Source organism: Sminthopsis crassicaudata, chromosome 2 (assembly GCF_048593235.1).
Source record: "Sminthopsis crassicaudata isolate SCR6 chromosome 2, ASM4859323v1, whole genome shotgun sequence".
Lineage (NCBI taxonomy): Eukaryota > Metazoa > Chordata > Mammalia > Dasyuromorphia > Dasyuridae > Sminthopsis > Sminthopsis crassicaudata.
This window is the reverse complement of record NC_133618.1, coordinates 574,924,143-574,948,094: the sequence shown is the minus strand read 5'-3', so window position 1 is coordinate 574,948,094 and position 23,952 is coordinate 574,924,143. Positions and strand designations below refer to the sequence as shown.

The window sequence follows — 23,952 nt, the reverse complement described above, 5'->3', positions numbered from 1 at the left end:
GTGTTTTATTTTTCCAAATACATGCAAAGATAGTTTTCCAACATTAACCTTTGTAAAACCTTGTGTTCCAAATATTTCTCCCTCTTTTTTTTCCTCCCCTCTCCCCAAGACAGCAAGCAATCTGGTATAAACTAAACATATTCACATAAAACTTAATAATATCTGGAATTTAAGAAAAATTTGATTGGTTGGGTTCTGGGAAAGAGGGCCAGGAGACTCTATTCATATATCCCCTTGAATCATTCTTTGAAGAGAGAGCTTTGTTGTTATTCCTACTTTGGGATTTTTTTTTCTTTTCAAAGATACTGTTGTAGTTTTACCATTTCCTTCCCCAGCTCATTTTACAGATGAGGAAAAAAGTCAATAGTATTAAGTGACTTTCCCAGGGTCACACAGCTAGTGTCTGAAGCTAGATTTGAAATCATGAAGATGAGTCTTCCTGATTTCAAGCCCACATCTCTACTCACTGTGTGACCTAGCTGAAGAGAGGGCAGTTGAACCTTACCTCCCAAGTCTCTGAAGGAAGTACAGGATCATCAAAGTCTTTAAGTTTTAAAAGACAACTCTGTGTTACTGAGTGACAAGGACAGCCTCTGAGGAAGTGTGCCAGAAGGGAGGTGACATGGAAAACTGCAGCCCCAAAAGTGACTTACCTTATTCTTTGGAAAAACTGATGGTTGAGAAAATATGCTGGTCTGATAAAGCTTCATCCAATGTTTTTTAATCCAATGCTTTTAAAGTCAGAGCAGCCCTCCCTAAGCTATGGTAAAGAAACTCAAGGAAAGCATCTTTCGTCCTTGGGGATGACCTTGGATAGGTGACCCAAGATAAGATCCAAAATCCATGTAGATGTGAATTATGCCTTACTTATTAAAAAAAAAAATCAGACACAGGCATTTTACTTAAACTATATATTTTTACATAAAACAACTCTATATGATACAAGAAAATCAGATAAAAACCACAAAGGTATATAAGTTCTTAAAGGAAATGTGTTCATTTTTGTTTTTAAATTACACCCATATATATAAAAAACAGCCTTTACTGCTACCAGTAAACCAATCGACTCCATCTGCATTTACTGTTAAATGCTTGCGTTTGATGTGAGAAATGTCTATTGGTTAATGGCACACAGTGACAACATAAAAGACTTCTTAACAACAATTCAACCGAATATTTCGGCATGTTTCTTCATATATTAAATATACCAAAAGAGGACAAAATGACAATTGAGGTGTGGCCATGTTTCCCCATTATTATATATCAACAACATTTCAATTATTTGACAAATTTTTACTCATAATAGCAAAAAAGCAGGTTTGAAACCTTATTAGCAAAATCTTTTGACAGATCTAAAAACCCTGTTGTTGGTCACAAGGAGTCAATTATTCTTGATGAATGTTTAAAAAGTTAAATTTTGTAGAATTATATCTAAACAGAAGGGGAGAAGCCCACACACAACTGATAAAACTCTTCCTCCCATAAATATCTTGTTGAGTATATTACGCAGTATTAACCTATTAGGGACAGGACTTTTAATTTCATTGGTACAGGTTTAGGACATTTTCTCTATGAATGCAGACTATTACCTTCTTGGCAACTTATATAGTCTTAGAGGATTGCCTTGGCAAGACCTGAACCCTGTTCTCTCTCTCAACTCTCTCTCCATTTAGGGGAAGGGAGGGAAGGAAGAGAGGGAGAAATGAAAACTTCTTTATTATAAATACAGAATAACTTGTCCCACCTTAACAACCCTCCCCCACCCTGCCTTTCCCTTAAGTTATTCAATACTCTCATCCCCAGAATGTTAGCTCAAAATTCTTTTCAAATAGCCATTCTCATAGCTGGCCTATGGCTAAAAATTATTGCTGACCAGTCGTTAAACTGAAAAATCAAAAACATCTTCTGAGATGCTCATGTTACAGATGCTACCATGAGAGGTATTTAAAGGACATATATACAATACACATACACACAGGTAAACAAACAGAATAAATAAATTTTCTTTTGGTGACCACAAGAAAAAGGGCTCTGAAATCACATGTGTAACTCAAAAATACACAGGCACCTTGATGAGTATTCTCCATTTAAACTATCTGTACTTTCAAAAACAAATTCAGCCAAGAGTTACAAACCAAAAATAAACAACCAGCAACATCTAGTTGCAGAGGAAAGTACTTGAAAGCTAACAGCATCCATGTTGCTCCCTTAGCAAAAGAGAAATAAAAAAAAAAAAAAAAATCATGAGCTAAATCCTTAATCTCCTATTGGCTGTCTGTTTTCAGGGCCTGCCTATCAAATGGTTCAAACCTGTTACTTATGGGTCCAGCTGTATGCACCCATGGACTGGTGGCCAAAGATGCTGCAACATAAAAGGAGGCCTCTGAAACTGAATGGCTCGGCGTGGTTTGGGGAAGCACAAGTCTTTCTCCGCAGGTCCCTTGTTATTGTTCCCCAAAGGCCCACCTTTTCACAGATATGAGAGGAGAGCTCAACTGCCTTTCATAAGGATTTACTGATGTGCTATGAAGTAACCATTACATTTACTTTAAGAATTGACAGTTCATTTTAAGGTAATACCAGAATGGCTTGAAAAATTGTAAGATGCTGACTAAAATCCACACAAAGCAAGAATTAGGAAATTTTTGGAAAAGAATCCTATTCATATTTCTAAGTCTAAGACTAAATTTTATTTTAAATAAATTGATCTGACGATAATAACTGTTTAAGGGGTCAACTCTCCTTTCAGATTTTGACCAGGTTGAAGAGAGAGGGCAAAGACATCCAAAATTCTCCTAAATATATTGGGATAAATATAAACTCTATTTATTTCATGGTATGGATTTAGTCAGTGCTTTCCTGTGGTGATCCTATGATCAAATGCAGTTGTTTTAAAAATCAAATGTATTGTCTTTAGTGTAAATAGAATGAGAGGGCTATCTGTTCTTCCTTACTGTGGACAGCAGTCAAAGCAATAGTTATGTGCTCAAAACAATATTGTTTTGATAGACCAAATCAAGTTATAGAAAAAAAAAAGTCACCTTTGAGCCTGATAGATTTTTGTCAGAAAGGCAAGACCTTGCCATAGAAAATCAAACTGATTATTTAAAGACTACTCTTCTGGCCCTGGCTTTGCCACTAAGGGAGGTCACATATTTTTGAACAACAATTTTCTTCTCTGTTAAATGGGAATAAAGATCCATGCTTTGTCTGCCTCACAAAAGAATAATTGCAAGGAACAAATGAGATTGAAGATGTGAAACAGCTTAGTAGACTTAAAATACCACATAAGCATAAAGTTCTATTGTCACAATTTTTTTCTCATACCTTTAGAAGCCAGATCACACTATCTCATGTTCATCCATCTTATTTTTGTGCATTGACTACTGAAGGTAACTTTTCTTTAATTCTGAGAAGGTTCATGATTCCACATAATTTTATCCTTTTTAGGCATGGCACCATATTTTACAGATAAAGAAGAGATTATATAAGCTATGGCTGACAACATTGTTTCCATGTTGAATTTTTTTTAAAATCTTATTTCTAAGCCTTGCAGGCAGTCTAATATTGTTTGGATCCCAATATATCTAGGAGAATTTTGTCATTACTACACTTCACTTAAAATGAAATCTAAGGCAAAGCTTTTTAGTCCAAAAAAATTAGGTTTTGAGTCAATCCATACTTATGAGAAATAAGAGCCATAAGCCTATTCTGAGAAAAAGGACATCATCAGACCAGTGCATATTACATCATTATTTCATGAAGCAATATCAGAATAAACTAAAATGGCTATTTTTATCATCTTTACCCTATCATACTCACCTCAATATACCCAAGAACTGAGCTCCCACACTTAGTGTCTATCAGACACTAGCAATTATTCATTCAATTTCCGTAGGATTTAATGTTTTTTTTTTTCTTTTTTTGAGTTTTTTTTTCCTTAAAGAAAAAAAAAAATTGAGGCATTTCTCAAAGAAAAACAAAATTGGTTGATCAATAAGTGCTCTTGTGAAGCGTTTGTCCTCCCTCAGATTGCACTAGCTTCTTACTACAAAAGATATTCTCATGCCTCATTCCCTTAACACCTTGTTCTTAACCAGTGTTCCTTAAATGGCTCTAATGTAGGACCACAATATGTTCCATCCAAGATCTTCCTTTGTTTTGTTCCACAATGGTTATTTATTGCCTTCATTGTACCTTTAAGGGTGGCTGAGTTGGGGCAGAAAGCATATTTCAAAGTAATTTATAATTTCCTGGAAATCTGAATCAACTACTCTATTTATTGGCTCTGAGATCTGAACAACTTTAATGGTGTTCTCTAGGAAGGTCTTCACTGACAGTGACTGGTAACAGATTCTTCTGTTGGCCTCTATCCTACACTCTAAATGCACAATTCTCTCCTACCCTTTGATCTTCAAGAAGAGGCACTAAGACTTTCTTAAGGATGATTGCTATTTGGGCATTAAAAACCTTTGATATCCTTTTAAGTAGGGCTCTAATCAAAACAAGGATGGTGAATGCTGGGCAATGAAAATCTTTATTTATGGTCCAGAGGCAAAGGCAGCTATAGCCACCACTTCTCTAAAACATACCATGAGCTTTGGACAACCTGAGAAAACTCCAAGTTTTTTGGATGTTTGCTCCAAGACCTTATGGCTACCTTTCTCTCCCATCTAAGCTGAAAGGTATTGAATCTCCACATAAAGAAATTAGAGGGGTTATGAGATAACTATTTTTTAAATTCCCACCCTCATTCCATATATGCAGGCTAATTCAAATAAATGTTTAGTAGGTAGAATTTCAGGCTATGTGAGAGAGGTATCTTGGAGACAAAGTAAACTTCCTCTAATGAAAGAACCTAAAGCCATCTGGGGAAAGGATGGTAAGAATGTATATGTCAGTAGGGGACATAGTATTTGGTCACTCAGTCAAGGGTAGAACAGAAGAATAAAAAGAATTCTGAGTGACTTCCATCTGTAACCCAAAGATCTGAGAGGCAGCCCTAATGGGCTACAAGAAATTCCTGCCATATTTCTCCCTTTTTTCCTCTCCAATTGTTTCTAGCCTGGAACAGGGGGTCACCCTGGTGTGAACCTCGACCCTAAATAAAAAGGCAAAAAAACTCACATCAGGTACTGGTTACTACCCTGATGTCAGTCAAGACATCCAAGGACTCCTGGCTCCCATACTTATATCTAAGGACACCTGGCATCCTGTGGCTCCCAGAATATCTGTGCTCTAGATGTCCCCTACTGGAGAAGAAGGGAGATGTATATAGTCATCTGGAAAGCCTAGGACCCACAGAAATCCTAATCTATTTACTTCCCTCCCATTTTCCCTTGATGAACCCCAGAAATAGTTTGGTTTGGCTATGGAAAAAGTAATATTAAGAAATGGATTGCAGACTGGAGGATATGTGCATGTGTGTATGAGAGATGCCATACAGATGAATGATAATTAATTAGTTATAACCATGTATATTATATACATATACATGTGTGTGTATACACACACACGTGTATATGCATACATACACTCCATCCAACTGAATGGTAAGCAATTATATATATTATATAATGTACATATAAATTAAATATGTGCCATATGAAATTTGTTGTAAGTTTTGTTTGATTACAATACCACTCTTAATGTAGGCTGAGCCTTCATGATCTATTGCTTAAATGTCATGGCTGTCCACTTATAAGTTAAAAATAATTAAAAGGAAAATTGTTTTGTAGTCCTGCAGACCACATGATATGACATGTGCAAATGGTGCTTTGATTTAGAGGAGATACCTATATTTCTTAAAAATCTGATTCCCTTTCTTCTCATGAAGTCTCAATTCATTTTTAAAAGCATTACAATGTGTACTATGAAGGATTCACTACATTCATACACAATGAGTTTTAGATGGCTTATCCCAAAGCAAATGTATACCTGCCAGGAATCATAGAGGTGAAAAGGACCTCAGAGTCAAACATCCCAAATGTGTCAGAGCAGAAATCACCCATTACATTTCTGATAAGTGAGATTAGGAAACCCAGCTAACTCCAATCTCACTTACCAAAAGAGAATGAAATTGCAGGTTGCTTAGACTATTGATAGTTGGATTAGAAAATACTTTTGTGTTTTTATGATTGCAAACAGCCTTAAGAAATATAGATTTCCCTATACTAACTCCATAGTACCTAATATAAACCTAGTTCTTGATTCCTGAGGCAAGATCCTTCACCTGTCCAGAAGTCCAGAGAAACAAGGGAAGTTTCTATTCTGGACAGAAGTTGGTGAGCAGCACAATTGGTTGGAAACACAACAAACTTTGAGCCTCTATTTACAAAAAAACGCAGACAAGATATTTCCTGTTCCTATTTTGTAATACACACATTGAGGGGTTAACAAACATCAAACTTCTGGAGCCTACATCACAATCTGCACCCTAGTTTTCCGTTCCCAGTTTGGAAAGCCCTCGCCGAAAGTCATGCAAGTCATCAATCTTCCCATCAAGGACTTCCAAAAAGTTCTTGAGTTCCATTTTTAGGTGGCGCTGTCTGTGTTTACTTTCCTCGATGTCTGTCCTTAAAGACCTCACTTTATCTTCGAGATTTTGATTTTCTCTCTCAGAAGCCTGGAATGAAAGGAAAAAAGAAGAGTCAGGGAGATTAGTAATCATGGGCACCATCAATGACAAAGTCATCCAACAACATTCCAATTTTAATTATTTGTACATGTGGAAACTGGAGAAAGAAAGCATGGATGAATGAAATCCAGTTTCTCCATTCCCTTAACCACCATCCTACTTCAGATGTTCATCACCTCTCATTTGGACTACTCTAATAGTTTCCTAATTAGTCTCCTGGCTTTGAGTCTTTCCCCCTTTAAACCCACCTTCCACAAAGTTGCCAAAGTGATTTTTCTTAAATCCAGTTTTGACCAAGTCACATCTTCCCCCATCTCCACCCTGGAGATCAATAAACTCTAGTGGTCCCATTATCACATCCAAGATGAAATGTAAATAACTCTGATTGATAAGAAAAGGTTTGTACAATAGGATCTCATTCTACCTTTCCAGCTATATTATATATTACTCCCATTCATACACTCTCTAGTCCAACCAAAATTGTCTTTTTGTGGTTCCTAAAACAGGATACTCAATGCCTGCCAAGTCTTAACCCTGGCTGTCCCCCATACTTGGATTGCCTTCCTTCTCTACTTTTGCTTCTTGGAATCACTGCTTTCCTTCAATGCTCAACTCAAGTACCTTTCCTTCCCTTCTACCACCACTGCTAATAACCCTTCCTCCTCAAAGTTACCTTCCTTTGCTTTATAATTGCTTTGTATATGAATATATATGTAAACCTAGTGTCTTCCATTGGAATGGAGTTTCTTACAGGCCAGAATTGCTTTGCTTTTGTCCTTAAATCCACAGTGATTACTATAATTCCCAATACATAGTAATTGCTTACTAAATGCTTATAGGTTAACTAAATGATTATATCTCACCCCTGGAAGTAAATCTGGTCGATAAATGTTATTGGGAAAATCCTCTGTTATCTATTAAGATTGCTTGGTCACACTGATTATATTTTGGTGATTTTTCTTACTTGAGTTTAAACTATGTCCTCTCAATATCAAATTAGAAGTTTTGTAATATTTTTTCCTGTGGATTTGCAAAATGTAGCTATTTGGGGAAGATGCCCAGAAACCATTCATCAGCAGCAGAGGCATTTAATTCAAAAGGGAAGGTTCCCGATGTAACCTGAATTGAAATTGCTATATCTGCAACAGTCACCCTCAATATCTACTAAAATTTACATTAGATCTGTACAAAGCTGATGGAGTGGATCTTGGACTCTGCCCTCAAATTAAAGAGAAGCCTTCTTAAAACAGAATTACAACAACAACAACTGAAAGACAAATCCCATTGCATTTAAATTCTGGGGGCAAAGCACCAGGTATGCAATCACTTTTCACTTCTTCTGAATCAAAAAATTCTAACCTTCAGCATCTAAGAAGCTAAATGAAGTGAAGCTAGAAGATACTAATAAAACAAGTGCCTTCCCCAAAGTCCTCTGTTAGATGTGTTTCTGACCAGTACCTCTAATTTCTCTGTGACAAAATCACATTCCGACATGAGTTGAGGTATAATTTCACCTTGCTTTCGGAGATCTTTCAACTCCTATTAGAAAAAATAGAAGAGGGGAAAAAAGAAGGAAACATGAAAAACATAACCCAGAAAAGTTAGTTTTGACAAAGACTGCTTTTCACATTTATTCACAAAATCAGAGTAACTATAAAATGTTAACATAGCAAACCAAAAATAAAAATGAGGGTAGGATGTATATTTTATATAGGGTATTAATAAGATTGGGTTGTATATTATATATGAGTAGGTTGTATTCTATTACATTAAACTAGAAGCTTCTTAGATAAGATAAAGGGACTATGGATGTGGAACACATACAATGTAGGAGTTTTTAGAAGTGCTAATTAATTTTATTAAAATGTTTCATTTTCCTTTTATTCTTTGTTATAAGGATAGCTCTATGGGAAAGAAAGGAGGGAAAGAAGTAAATAGATACATTGAAAAATGTAAGGTAAAAAGATTTAAAATAATAATTTGTCTATAGTATCATATTAATTAATAAACAAAATAATTAAATATTCTTTAAAATAATAATTCCAAATAAATCAATTTATTTTTAAAAAATAAATAAATGGCTATCATGAATTGAGTTTGGCTGCCAAACAAATGCAATTAGACCTAATCTTTTCAACACAAAGACAAAAAAAAAAAAAAGTTAGAATTATTTTCTAACTTTTTATTCAGTCATTTTCAGTTGTGTTGAATTATTCATGAACCCATTTCCTATTTTTTTTTGGCAAAGATAGTGGTTTATCATTTCCTTTTCCAGCTCATTTTACAGATGAGGAAATTGAGGCAATCAGGATTGAATGTCTTACCTGGGGCCACATAGTTAATGTCTGAGGTAGATTTCAATTTAGGAAAATGAGTTTTCCTAACTCCAGGTCTGGGATACTCTGGATGCCACGAGCTACCCCAATATCTAACTACCAGCCAACATTAAATTAATCCCGTTTTACATTAGTTCTATTCTTAAATGTAAATAACAAGAATCCTGGCAGTAATCTCATCAGAAGGGATTTTTCAAAGTTAGATCTCTAGCAATTTTCCATCTCCCATTCTTGTACAAGAAATGGATGCTAATTGTTTTATTTTAAGGAAAGCATTTTCTGAAACAAAAACTCAACTGTTAAAATTAATTATCTGAAATAGAAAAAAACTGAGGCACAAAGTTCCTGAGCATCTATGACTTAATTTTCAAAGCTAGCATTTGCATATCAAACTAGGTCATCTGACTCCTCAGATGGTGGAGACAAGGAATGATTTACAGAGGCTGATTTTTATCACTGAAGAGAGGAATAAAAAATTACAGTAAAACTCATTTTAAACATAATTCAGTTGAACCAGGCAGACCATCTGATTAATTCACTTTACCTAGGCTTTCTTTGTACTGTTAGCAATATTTAATTGTCAAAGTGAGACAGGAGTGCTTTTTGTAACCACAAAGTTCACTATAAAAAGTATTTGTGATTTGTGGTTAGAAGTCACCCTTCCTCTAACTCCCTCTGTGCCCCATCTTTCAACTTCAAAATTCCGTTGCTCAATTTAATGTCTATTTCAAGAAAGTTTTGATATGATTTTTCTTATGTAGCATAATTGTGGAAATATGTATGGGAGAATTGCACATGTTTAACATATATCAGATTACTTGCCATATAGAAAAGGGAATGGGAGGAAAGGAGAGAGAAACAATTGGAACAAAAGGTTTTGCAAGGATGAATGTTGAAAACTATGCATATGCTTTGAAAATAAAAAGTTAAAAAAAATAAACAAAAGAAGAGGAATCAGGACAAAAATTCTATATAAATGTGGTCTTTTATTATTGTTGTTATTTAAAGTACAGAGCGATAGTGTACAGCAATTTGGCAAATACTCAATGCTGGAGGGGCTATGAAAAAACAAGCATACCAATATACATTTATACATTTAAAAAATAATAAAGTACTATATTCACCCAACTATTCTGGAAAGCTACTTGGAATTATGCTAAGGAAGTCATTAAAATGCCCATACTCTTTGATTCACATATGCTATTGTTAGATATATATTCCAAGGAAGTCAAAGACAGAAAGAAATATTCATAGCAGTACTTTCTGTGGTAGCAAAGAACAGAAATAAAGTAGAAACCCATTAGCTGGGGAACTACTAAACAAAATTATGGTGTATGACTATAATAGAGTGTTGTGCTACCACAGGAAATGTGGAATATAAAGAATTCAGAGAACCATAAAAAGGATTTATATTAACTGATGAAGAAAAAAAGTAAATCTACAAAAACAACATATATAATTATGACAATCTGAATGGAAAGAATCAAATTCAAAAAAGAAGAAATTAAATGATATATAATTAAAATGAGCAAATTTGAACCTGAAAAAAAATATGAAAAAAAAATCATCTTCTTTTCTTAAAAGAGGTGGGAGAAGGACTGTGGACTTGAAAAATTATATATATTATCAGCTTCAGATAATGTCTTGGTTAGTTTTATTAAACTGCTTTCTCCCTTTTGGTTCCTTCCTTCATTCATTCATTTATTATAATAGATGACACTTTGGGTAGCAGAAAGGGGAATAACAAATATAGAAATGAAGGTGAGCTAAAAATAAAAGCTATCACAGAAATTTTTAAAAAATTAAAGAAGAAAGGGAGAACTACATGGGGCAAGTCCTAAGGTTATAGAATAAACCAAAAGCAAATTCTAAAAATTTCCTTCTTTCAGGTCATTTAACATTAAAGAGACACAATATAGCTAACATCCAGAAACTCAATGAATTTGGAAATACTGATTTCCTTGTCTCTCTGGTCTTTCAAAAAATTTCTGGGGTTGATGAATGAGCAGAGAGAACTTCTTTTCTAAAGTTGTTTTGGAGAGGTCTGAAATTTGACCTTATATCACTGACAAAAATCTGGTGAATTTATGCTGGTTTGTCAAGTTAATAAATCTCCATTTTCACATTACTAAGCTGCAATATTTTCCATTTGTTTGTTGGTTCTATTCATCTTTTTGCAACAAAGGTTGTTCTTTGTGAGAGTGCCTTCTCAGGCATACTCACAAATTCCCATGATGTTCAGCCAAAGGGCTGTTAACTTAAATTTTCTCCTCTTCTTCCTTCTTCCACCAAATTATAAAAAGGACAGGCAACTCCAAAAGTCAATAAAATATACTCACTGGTGTAGCACAACTCTCACTTACCCTCACACGACAATGGAACAAGGATATATTCAGATCATTACCCTAATATGTGGGAGAGGTTTTGAAGACACTTTAGGTTGGTCCAGAATTACTGTTATTACTGAGTCCCAGAAGCCATCACTCACAGTGCCATTGGGATAGCAGGGACAATGTATGGGACAGCTTTTGAAGACACTTTAGGTTGTTCCAGAATTACTGTTATTACTGAATCCCAGAGGCCATTTTTCACAGTGCCATTGGGATAGCAGGAAGTACAGAAAAATATAGAAGGCTGTCTTTAAATGCTTACTGCTTTCAGCTTTCTGTGTTCTTTATCTCCCAAATGGTGCCCTTCTCCCTCTCCTAAGATTCACATGCAATTCAGCTCTTTGGGCCATTACAAGAAATCACATTTGATCTTTCCCAGGTGGATTTGCATTTTTAATAGGGATTAATCTATACCAAAGAACTAAAACTTCTAATAGAATTTCAGAGAATGAGGAAAGGATTTTCAGAAAAAAGGAGATATGCTTGCCCTTCACTAAGTGACCAAATCTACCACCTCTTTAGGAGGAGAAGGTTTTGAGTTTTGGAAGGATGTCTGCCAATGGAGCATGGGTGATGCAGGTTATTTTTAGAGCTAGAAAGTTTAATGTTCAATGTCTGACCATCCTCAATTTTTTAACTAATAGCAACTCTTAGGATTATAGATCCATTATTAGAAGGGACCTTAAAGGTCATCTAAGTTAATTCCTCCATTTCACAGAGGTCCCCAAGACTTGTACAAGATCACACAGGTAGAAATTAGTAGAGCTTGGATTTGAATCCAGTTCCCATGATCTCAAGTTTCGCTTCCTTTCCATTGTATTAACCCATAGTGTTGGAAGTAGTGTTCATACTCATGATTCTTATGGTACTAGAATAGGAGTCATTCTTGAAATTAAACCATGTTACAACTGTAAGACCGGCCATAGATCTAGATGTAACTGCCAAAAGAACCTCTGGAGAGAACAAGTGACCACTGAAGGAAAGCTCATCTATCCTACATATACAAAAGGGTTTTTGTTGTTATTTATTGTTTTTCTTTCATTTTGAAGACGACCATGACATCAGGGAGGAACTGCCATGACATGCAAGTGAATTAGATTTAAATGAGGGACTGTGCAAAGTCACCCACCTCCCCAATAGGGACAACCTTTTTCAAGTTTCTCTTGGAATCTGCTATTTAAACATGGGCAGTTGGGTAGCACCATAGAGCACAGAATGACAGGTCTAAAGATGCAGCCTCAGATAATTATTAGTTGTGTGACCCATGGCAAGTCACTTAATCTGATTTCCCTCAGTTTCCTCATCTGTAAAATGAGCCTGAGAAGGACATGGCAACCCACTTCAATTTTTTTGCCACAAAAATTCCAAATGGGGTCATGAAGAGTTGGACACAACTGAAATAACTGAATAATAACCAATAGCAAGATTCCCGTTTCTTTGGTCCAATGTATAGATGTAGGGTTAGGGAATAGGGACTGGATTTGTGGATTCATTGAGAAATTCTTGAATAAATAAACTTTCTCTGCTAGTATGTGTTGATACCTTTCCTATAACTTACCCCTAAATAGTTACCTATTTAGTGATAGCTTAGGGCCATAGATCCAATAAATGTCAGTGGAGGGACTTGAAAATTCAGTCCTTTCAGGCTCTCAGGCTGGTTGTCCATTCACCACATTATATTGTCTCAGAATGTGCTGTTATCTACAAATATTTACTATAGAAGCAAACTTGACAGTGGGTAACAACAGAAAGCAAGAAAAGCAATATCTATTGCTTCACTATTCAATTTATTTTCCTGCTTATATGACTTTTTTTTTTTTTTAACATGGACATTTTTCTATTTAAAGAAACAAAAAGCATTCTCTGTTTTAGGTACTCACATAATGGTATTTTATAGTAGGCATTATTATAAACCCATCTCAGTATCCTAATTTTATTCAATTTGATAAATTAACTACTATTATATATATGTATATACATATATACAAAAATGTATACATATGTGTGTGTATATAGATATATATGTGTGTGTATATATATATATGTGTGTGTATATATATATATATGTGTGTATATAGATATATATGTGTGTGTATATATATATATATGTGTGTGTATATATATATATATGTGTGTATATAGATATATATGTGTGTGTATATATATATATGTGTGTGTATATATATATATGTGTGTGTATATATATATATATATATATATATATATATATAAAATTAGATCTACATATCTATATCTATATATTTGTTGAGGCAGTTGGGGTTGAGTGACTTGCCCAGGGTCACACATCAAGGAAGTGTTAAGTGTCTGAGGCAGATTTGAACTCGGGTCCTCCTGACTTCAGGGATGATGCTCTATCCACTGCGCCACCTAGCTGCCCCAACTAATAAAAATTTACTGAACTTCTCCTGTGGGTAAATCTCAACGTGTTTATGTTTCTTAACTGAAACAGTGTCGCCGCACAGGCTATTTTCTGATGAACTCAGATTTTCAAAAGGTTTTTTACACAGGATAGGGGAGGGGTACGGAATCAAGAATGAATAAAATGCTCGACATGAAGCTGTAAAAATGATGTTAAGTGGGCTAATACTAACAAAGAGCTTTGTACAATGTTTAAGAACAATAAAAAGGGCTTTTAAAAAATGATGACGTGCAACTGTGATGGACCTGGCTCTTTTCAACAAGGAGGTGATTTAGGCCAATTCGAGAGAGCCATCTACATGCAGAGAGAGAATTATGGGGACTGAATATAGAACACAATATTTTTACCTTTTCTTTTCCTTTCTTATTTTTTCCTTCTTTTTGATCTGATGTGTGTACGTGTGTGTGTGTGTGTGTGTGTGTAACATGATAAATGTGGAAATGTTTAGAAGAATTGCACATGTTTAACCTATGTTGGTTACTTGCTGCCTAGGAGAGGGGGGAGATGGAGAGGGAGGCAAAAAAGTTTTGTAATGATGAATGCTGAAAACCATATTCTCATGTATTTTGAAAATAAAAGGCTATAATAAAAATGGTAATGAGAAAAAAACACAAGGAAGGGATAGACTCATTGGTAAGGATTGATGACACAATCTGGTCACCGCTCTTGGCTCCAATTGATGTCATGCAGCCTTAGGAATGAGCCCAAGACTACCTGGCCTTGGGAATGATACAATTAGGAATTTCTTTCCTTAAGCTATTTCAGGGGTTCTCAAACTACAGCCCACAGCCAGATGCAGCTGCTGAGACCGTTTATGCGGCCGCCGGGTTATGGCAAATGGGCTGAGGGGCAGAGACAGAGTGTGAGCTTTTGTTTTTACTATAGTCCGGCCTCCAACAGTCTGAGGGACAGTGAACTGGCCCCTATTTAAAAAGTTTGAGCACCACTAGGCTATATGTTCCCTTAGTTTACTTTGTACAGTCAGGATGCTGAGTCCAAAAGATTGCTGCCTGTCAGATAACAGCCTGTAGGCCAGTGATCATGGAGTGTCTGAGACTAATGAGCAACAATAAAGGTGCTTAAAGTTAATGCAGTTGCAGAACAAAAGTGGGTGCCTGCCATTTGACCCAGTGATGTTTCAGACCTAAAAACACCGTCAGAAGGCACCCCTCCTTGCTCTCTGCCCAGGGGACTATAGATACTGCCCCTGCACACAAAGTCAGAACCAGACCACTTCTCAACTCCATCTCTAAACCATAAAAGTAGCATATAGTGATATGAAGCATCTAGTTTCTCTAATTTTCCCCTATAAATTTAGATTCTTGCTCTGAGCTAACTTCTTTTGGAATATAGTCCACTTTAATTGAAGTCACAATTATAACAAACTTCCCCTCTTGTCTTAGAGATGGGTTTAGCCTACAAGTTCTTTTGAGACACCTTGGGTCTGGAACCCCAAAATTTTTGAAGTCCCTACTGAATTCCAAAGTCATGATGAATTCTACTTTAAAATGCTAAGAGATAAGAATAGAAGTATTCCAGATGTTAAATTTAAAGAAAAAGCCAGATTCTCCACTTTACCTGCCTTTAGAAAATAGGAAAAGACTGCATACTAAATTGTTTGAGAAAATGATGGCTTTGACTTGACATCTTTTAACTTAATAAAAATTTCAGTAATATCACCACTAAAGCTGCATCTTGTTTTCAGGTGAAAATTGCTTCTCCAAGAAAGTGAGAACAATTACCTGGGGCAGCAGGAAGGGGAAGGAAAGATGTCCCTTCTCTCTAAGTCTGCCTGAAGGGCACTTCATAGTGTAAGACAGAAAACAAATACAACCATAGCAAATATTCTACTTTCCTTCTTATTCTTACTTACCCTCTCCTTGTCTTGAATTTCAGACTCCAGAGCCTCCAATCTCCTGCTCAGCTGTGCATTCCTCTCTTTCTCCTTATTTATTTCATTACATTGTTCTTCCAGTTCTTCAATCTTCAATGAACATTACATAGAAAAGCAAAAATGCTCATTAATTCTTTTTTTCTTTTTAAAAAATTTATTTAAAACTAAAGACAAAATAAGAAAAAACAAAACAGAAAAAGAAAGACATAAAAGGAAAAATTTTTTTAAATTATTATTTGCCCAGTAGAACATCAAGGAGGATTCAAAATATGTAACAATAAACTTCCATTTCAAGAAAGCATATATAATGGAAGTTATATTCGTGACTGTCCATCTTTTCTTTGCTTCCATTCTTTTGTTCTCTGCTATGCACTTTTTACTTTGTTCTTTTTTCTCCTTTTCTCCCCCTTCATTTTCCCCAAGTAGGCTAGAGTTAAGTACAGATGTATGCACATGCACACATATACACATACCCCGATATATACATACATATACTTACATGCAGACATTCATATATACATATGCATTTACACATATGTAGACCTACATCTAAAATAATGTTAATATGGCTGAGATATAATGTAGATCTCTCTTTTTTAAGCTTTTTATTTTTAAAATATATACATGGACAATTTTCAATATTCACCCTTACAAAATTCTGTGTCCTAAATTTTTTCTCTTTCCCCCTTGCCCCCTCTCCTAGATGGCAAGTAATTCAATTATGTTAAATATGTGCTATTCTTTTATACACATTTCCACAAACTGAATTTCTCTCTTGATTGAACCTTTTAAGTTTGACCTCATTAACTCTTTATGTAACATAAAAGATCCCAGGCTCTATTTTTACACACCTTCCCTCATCTTCTGTTCCCCTCCCAACCCCACTTTAAAAAATTAACTAACTCATTTACAACAATTCCCTATAACTCAGTAGCCTCTATCTGAAACCCCCTATGGAGTCTATCTGCTCCCCTCTGACCTGAGATCTTAGGTAATTATGGCTCAGCTGTAGCATAATTAGTTAGTAACATGTCTTAGTTTCAGGATAATTTGTGTTTCTATTTTCATGCTCCTATTGCAAGCTAGTAAATGATAGTTTTCTTCAGAGATTCAGGCAAAGACAAGGGTCAGCAGCCCACTGGATCTATTTGTTTTTATGCTAAAAGATCTTTATAGCAATTTATTCATGCACTAAATACATTTTATTTCATCCCATGCCCCATTACGGTACCATGTAACTACAATTCCAGGCAAGGAGTAATTTCCAAATGGGCAAAAACGGCGTTCAACTTTTGAGCATAATAAAAATGTTTCCCTATGGAGGAGGGGATCTGCTTCTCTGACTCTTCCTTGGAGGGAGTGTAGTAAGGTTTAAATGACAAATTCCAAGAAGCTTTCTCCTTCCTAAACCAGTTGAAGCCTAGTCCTTTCTCCCCAGAACTACTCCATCAGGAAATACTGAAATAAGAGTGAATAAATCTGATTTCATTTCCATTTAGTCAGCTGAGTGGCTAGGACATCCGGAAGGGTTAGCCAAGGACAAGTGAGTTTGAATCATGCTTCATACACTTTCTAGCTATATGACCCTGAGCAAAGCACTTAATATTTCTCAGCCTTAGTTTATTCAATTGTAAAATAAGTATAATAATATCTACTTCAGGGAATTGTTGTAAGGAACAAATAAAATAGCATATGTAAGACACTTTGCAGACTTTGATAAATGTTAGTTGAATATCATTTCATAGCATATTATGCAACATGATGTCTTGTTATGTGATGTAACATCTTATTGTACTGTATTATATTAAACCTCAAAGCTATGCCAGTAGAAGGGAAATACTGGCTGATCCTACCAATCTGAAAAGGCCTGTTTTTAGATTGATTCTGCTTTTTTGAAGCATCCTGGCTAAGTGTGAAAGATCTCTTCATTAAGACAATTTTTTCCCCACCGCATCTCATACAAAACAGGTATTGAGGAATTACCACTTTTGTTAGACAGAGTATTCATGTAAATGAAACTGATGGGGGTTGAGGTCCCTTTAAGATTCCTTTCTAATTGCCCAACCCATGGCTGACCTTGCTTCACAAATTCTGGTCAAAGGCACCCTTTGAATATCTGGGCCCAGCCCCACTATCAGCTCAGCTTCCCCCAGCCCTCACCTGATCTGAGCTAACTGAAAAGCCCGCCGAGAACTTGGGGGTACCACCCATTATATTTTGGGTTAAAAGAAATGAGCCGGAGCGCTCTCTTTGCAAGAACCCTCCCAGCCAACACATGAATTCTCACCTTGTCACTGTCCAGACAACCTCAGTTCTCACTTAGTAATCCTAACAGTATCCTTCCAGCCACGTAGGGGTTCCTGCCCGCCCAGCGGCCACCTTCGGCCCTGGAGTCTTTCTAACTGAATTTTACTTCCAAATTCCTACAATAAACCTTTTATTCATCAATCTAGGTTTTTGGGCCTGTAAATTCATTTTACAGGGGACACTGCGCCTCATGGGATTATCTATGCACCGAGAAATGGGGTTCCCCCTTTCCTTTCCCTCATTAGTTGGTGGCCCGTATGGGGACCCTGAAAATTGTTACCCGAAAACTAACTTTAACCTTTTCAGGTCTCTCAGAACCAATTTTCTTCCTTAGCAGCTCGAGCAGCTTCCGGGAAGAATATCTGTGTTCCTACCCTCGTCTCACTCTATCTCTAAAACAGCCAGCACCCAGACCAGGTTTGGGCTGCGAGCAAAGTCTCCCGTGGAGACTACTTCTCTTTTCATCTCACTCTATCACTACAGGCTACTTTTCCACAGCATTTCTAATCGCTTTATCTCGCCAAAAAAGCCTGCCCTCAGAGTGTCTCCTCTTCACCCCTCCCCCCACCACGTGGCCAACCCTCTCAGGTCCCAGGCCACAGTCTCCTTGATCTCTTCTGGGGGAGATATCTGTGTTTGAGCCCTCTCGCACTCCACCGTAGTGGCCAGGCTGTAGCCACGAGGAGACGGTCAATGGATCGGGCGAACTTGGAGATGTGTCTCTACCCAACTGCGTGAGCCTTCACCTTCGCCACCTGAGAAGCACTGGGTAAGATAACATCTCTCCCTTCCCCCATCCTCTCTTTTCCAACCTCTCCTGTGGCTTAACCTGCCATTTAAATGCTCCCATCCTGTCCCCTTCTCGGGGTACAGTGGGTAGATTTTTTGTCTCCATTTTTTGTCTCTCTCGGAGCCCCTGACTTGGGGTGCCTTCTCAGAGCAGCAGGACTGCCTGAGCACTGCTACACAGCAGACGCTGAGTTAAATGCACAAATGACCACAGACCTAAAGACTGTCCATCTCTGGCTGAGATGCCCTCCAACTGCAGAGATTCAAACAGGGAGGTGTGTGTCTCTCTGAATAAGGAGTGCTGTTCTATGCTAATAATTCTGGGGCTATCAGGGAGAAATTGGTCCTTGCCACATTTCCTTGCACTTTCTAGTTTTAGTCTGGTTTGTTTTATTGCCCTGACTCAGTTTCCCTAATTATCCTGACTTAGTCCTGCCTCGGTTTCCCTGCCTCTTAGTTCTACAAAACCTCCCCCTGCCTCTTTATCAGAATACTTGATAAGATCTTATGTTTTCAGAATAGCAGAATGCCTCTCCCATCCCAAGCTATGGGAATGCCTTATCAAGATGCTGTCTCCACTGATTATGTCATCTCTCTAGAGACCTACTCCAATATTGCTCTTGCCTCTATAACACCCCCACACACACACTCTATCAGAGAGGTGGGACAGCTCAATTTCCTGGGACTTCATTGACGCTGTCTGGAGCTCTACACTCAAGCCAAGCATTGCTCATTGAGACGTCATGGCACAGCTCTGGCGAAATTAAAACTTTTTGTCGTATATCTCTCTCTCTTTTAGGGACATCTAAAGAGAATGAAAGCTATAGAGTTGGGGTCCGGTTATTGCCTCTCAATAAACTCTACTGAACAGATTATCTAACCTTATCTCCCCACCTTGGCAGGGCTTCTACACCCAGCAAACTCCTTTGAAGCAAAAAGGTTGAGAAAGAGCAATATTCAAACTTAGCCTGGGTTTCTGTGAATGCCATCCATACTTCAGTAGGATTTATTTCTAAAAGTTTAACTGCTAACTTCTTGAATCCTCTTATGTGGAATTAGACATTCTGTATATGATTGTATTTGCATTGGGTATTTTAAAGCAAACTGATTTATATCTACTTGGATATGAACTAATTGGGACAAATTCCTTATTGTTATCAACATAAAGTTATGATAAATATTTGGTTATAATTTATGTTCTTGCATTTTTTCCTCATGTAACTGGTTTTAAGATCAGAGCAATAGTCAATAGAATGGAAAATACAATTCAATTATGTCATACCTTGCTGTTTCTAGCCTGATTATATATAATCATTGTATCCTAAATGCTTGGGCAAATAAGCATTTAGCCTGGTCATCTGTCTGCTACTGGACAACTAATAGAGATCTGTAAGAGCAAAACTGATCTCTAACACCTGTTGGTTTCCCTTTATCTCGTTAACCTGAGACTCTCAGTTCTCTCCTCAAGGCAACTCCTGCCTCCAGACACTCAGAAAGAAGCAGAGATGCCCTTTTAATGCAAATCTCTTCTAGACTTAAACCTTAGAAGACCCCAGTCTCTGCCCTGAATTCGAGCAGGAGGAACTGACTTCTTACCATCACAGAACACCATAGACCTGGCCCCCCAGCGTCCTGCTCCCTGGTAGGAATTTGAGGTCAGGCCCTGTTTCCCTTTTATCTCAGGACAGCCCCAACACCTCAGGGGCCGGTAAGCTGGGTAGGCTATGCTGATGCCTTTCACCCCTCCTCCATAAAGAGTGGGGAAACTAAGAATGAAAAGATTCAGGATCTTTGCTTATTGAATAACCAACTCTCTTCAAGAAAAACAGCAGTTTTTCCAACATTTCCAAGAGCTTAAACTGCATTCTTATCTTGATCTTCAGCTCTGACAACCGGGGATATACCCATCCCTGGACCCTGCCTTACAGAAGAGCAGTGATTCATTAAATCTACTAGGTATCAAGGCCTCTTGCCTCCCCTGAAGACTCAGAAGAGTCCACATCCGTTAATCCCAACTCCAGGAGAAATTAGCTTTCCTGTAATTTAAGGGTAAAAGATCTAGGCTACAAATAGTCTTTTCTCAACATTTTCTCCTATTTCTCTTTGATAATTAGATAGGCCATCAGACAAGCAGCCCACAGAAGGGACCTGATGCATTTCTTGCTAAAGGCCCCATTCTCCTGAATGTCACCATCTCCACCCTGGATGACACCCCACTTTTAATCTGTTCCTGAGATCTGTTTTCTCTAGGCTTCACACCTTGGATTCTCAGCTGGCCTTTCAGCCTGGAGAACATTGACTGGGGACAACTGACCGGGAAACCTCCTCAATGCCCTGCTGCCATCCCCCACACCTCACGCCTCACCTCCTGGCATGGAACCCCAAATCTCTATGACCCTTGTCAGCTCGAAGCAGTTAAAGAGGAGATCGACGTTCCTTTTCCCACATGCATCTGGAGGCGATGGTTTGAGGGGGGAACAAGATGAGGGGACCCCGCTACTCTGAAGATCTTTGGAGAAAATCCTCAACCTTGCCTTATATGAAGGACACTGCCCCAAATTTTCATTTTTCTTAAATGAATTTAAATCTCAACTGTTTAAGGGGGGGGAACTGATGGGGGTTGAAGATTCCTTTCTAATTGCCCAACCTATGGCTGACCTTGATTCACAAATCCTGGTCAAAGGCATTCTTTGAATATCTGGGCCCAGCTCCCACTATCAGCTCAACTTCCCCCAGCCCTCACCTGATCTGAGATAACTGAAAAGCCCGCCAAGAACTTAGTGGGGGCCACCCATCATCTTTTGGGTATAAAAGAGGTGAGCCTGAACGCCCTTTTGGCAGGAGCCCTCCCAGCCAACACATGGTATCCTTCCAGCTACCCGCCCAGCGGCCACCTTTGGCCCTGGCCTCTTTCTAACTGAACTTTACTTCCAAATTTCTACAATAAACCTTTTATTTATCAATCTAGGTTTTTGGGCCTGTAAATTCATTTTACAGGGGACACTGCGCCACATGGGGTTATCTATGTGCCGAGAAATGGGGTTCTCCCTTTCTTTTCCCTCATTAAAACCACAAATCTATTAAATATTATAGCACTAAAGGTGAGCCCTAATATTGATGGATTGTTTCACATTGGGTGAGGTTTTCACTTCTGGTGAGTCTATTGCTAGTATTATAGAAATGGCAAGAATGAAAACATCTGCCTAACGTGCCACACAAAAACAAATTAATGATCAGGTACCCACTTGTTTTTGACAGTATGAAGTTAAATTAAATTTTGAGAACCATATAATTCATAAGAGCCAATGCAATTCAATCTCCAGGTCAGTTTGTCCTAAACAGTCAATGTCTAAATCCCAAGAGACAAATTAAAATTCATATGCCAAACAGTGCACTGTTGGTAGAATTGTAAAATCAGTTCAGCTCTTCTCAGAAATACTGTGGAATTAGGTGAGAAAAATTACTAAACAGTATATGGAGGTAGCATGGGGGATAGAATGCCAGGCCTGGAAGAATCATCTTCCCAAGTTCAAATCTGGTCTCAGACACTTAGTAGCTGTGTGACCCTGGGCACCCCTGTTTGCCTCAGTTTCCTCTTTTGTAAATGGAGAAGAAAATGGCAGTATCTTTGCCATGAAAACCCCAAATAGAATCACAGGGTTAGACTCAACTCCAAAACAAATGAACAAATAAAATGTAGGCTACGTACTATGGACCTGCTTGTGATCTATGTATGTAATTATGCCTGTAACTCGTTTGGATGCAATTTGACAGATATCATATAACTTGTGCCTATAGCTAGGATATCTGCACCTGATAGAATTTGCAGAGATTAAGCCCCTATTCCTTTTAATAGATGAAGAAAGTAACAGACATTGCTGTGACCTAAATTTGTCTCCTCTGTGTTATCAAAAAGACAATTAATGGATGACTGCACCAAAAACAGGAATTGGAAAAACGAGAACTCCATTTTCCATGAAGACTTATTCATGACTGCTGCAAGTTAATTTCAGCAAATGAAGATGTAGAAGCATCAGAGAGTTCTAGTAGGTTCATGATATTATAGGGAAATAATGAAATGTGGGATCCCAATTGTCCTGGAGTATCCCTGATCCCTGTGGAATAAGAAGATGAGATATCCAGACTCTGCAAAAGCTGATAAGACTTCAATTATGACCAGAATTTGTGTAACATCTTTGAAAAAAAAAAAACAAACAAAAAACTAAGATACATTGAAGAAATACAATTAGGCTGTTGAGACTTTGCCTAAGTTTTCCCTCTCAGAATCCTGAGTTTGGGTCAGAACTTGAAGTCCAAACTTCTTTTGGAGAAAGGGATGTAAAAGCAGAGGAAAATAAATATTCAGGGTTGGTCCTGATTAAGTACTTTACTATTTCAGAGTTATTCATCACTTGGGTTTGTTTAGACCAGAGTTAACTTCTAAAATTCCTACTTTTCCAAGTGAATGTAGGACAAAGCAAACATATTGTTTACCAATAAAAACCCCTAGAATCTGAATCTATCTATAAGGGTGATTACACATTCGACTAAATGTGTAATCTGAGAACATTAAATAATTAAATATACATGCATATACAATTTTTTTAAAGCTTCAATTCCATGGCTTGTAAAGAAAAAAAAAGGGGGGGCGGGGAATAACCTAGAGGAAGGAAGTAGGGGAAGAGGACAAAAACTTTTCCTCTAGCCAAATGGAAGGGAAAAAAATGCCCCCTAGGCCTACAGCCTTGTAATTCTATTTTCTTTCTTCTTCCTTTCTCTATTTTTCATTGGCCCATATCTTTCATATAGATAGCCTATGCCCAGCATACAGCAAACCAAGCATCTCATTCAACTATGTAAATTTGCACACAATTCCAGGCAGCCTAAGCAGTCTGATTTACCTTATTCCTGAGACGATCATTCTCATCTCTGCAAATAGAAAACTGCTTTTTCCATTGATCTACACTGGCAGCAGATTCTTGAAGTGCTGCTGTTAGTCTTGCATTGCTTTCTCTCAGAGTTTGCAGCTCAATCTCCCATTTCTTGACATTGGATGCACTGTTGTAATGATAAGGTTGAAGGTTAGAAACCCCCCATGAGAAAATCTAGAGTACAGAGTAGAAGTCAATATTTCTGTATTTTAGAACCTCCATTTCCCC

At 37.3% G+C, this 23,952-nt stretch overlaps 1 protein-coding gene across 2 annotated transcripts in view; it reads right to left on the bottom strand.

Moving 5' to 3' along the window:
• Positions 1 to 919: 919 nt before the first annotated feature.
• Positions 920 to 23,952, bottom strand: part of HOMER2 (homer scaffold protein 2) — a 148,151-nt gene continuing 125,118 nt past the window's right edge. For both annotated transcript variants that reach the window (XM_074295294.1, XM_074295296.1), the window contains exons 6-9: positions 23,695 to 23,851; positions 15,677 to 15,787; positions 8,096 to 8,176; positions 920 to 6,625 (exon numbers count right to left, since the gene is read on the bottom strand). In XM_074295294.1, the coding sequence (XP_074151395.1) occupies positions 6,437 to 6,625; positions 8,096 to 8,176; positions 15,677 to 15,787; positions 23,695 to 23,851 (538 nt within the window). In that variant the 3' untranslated portion in view covers positions 920 to 6,436. The remainder of the gene's footprint in view (positions 6,626 to 8,095; positions 8,177 to 15,676; positions 15,788 to 23,694; positions 23,852 to 23,952) is intronic.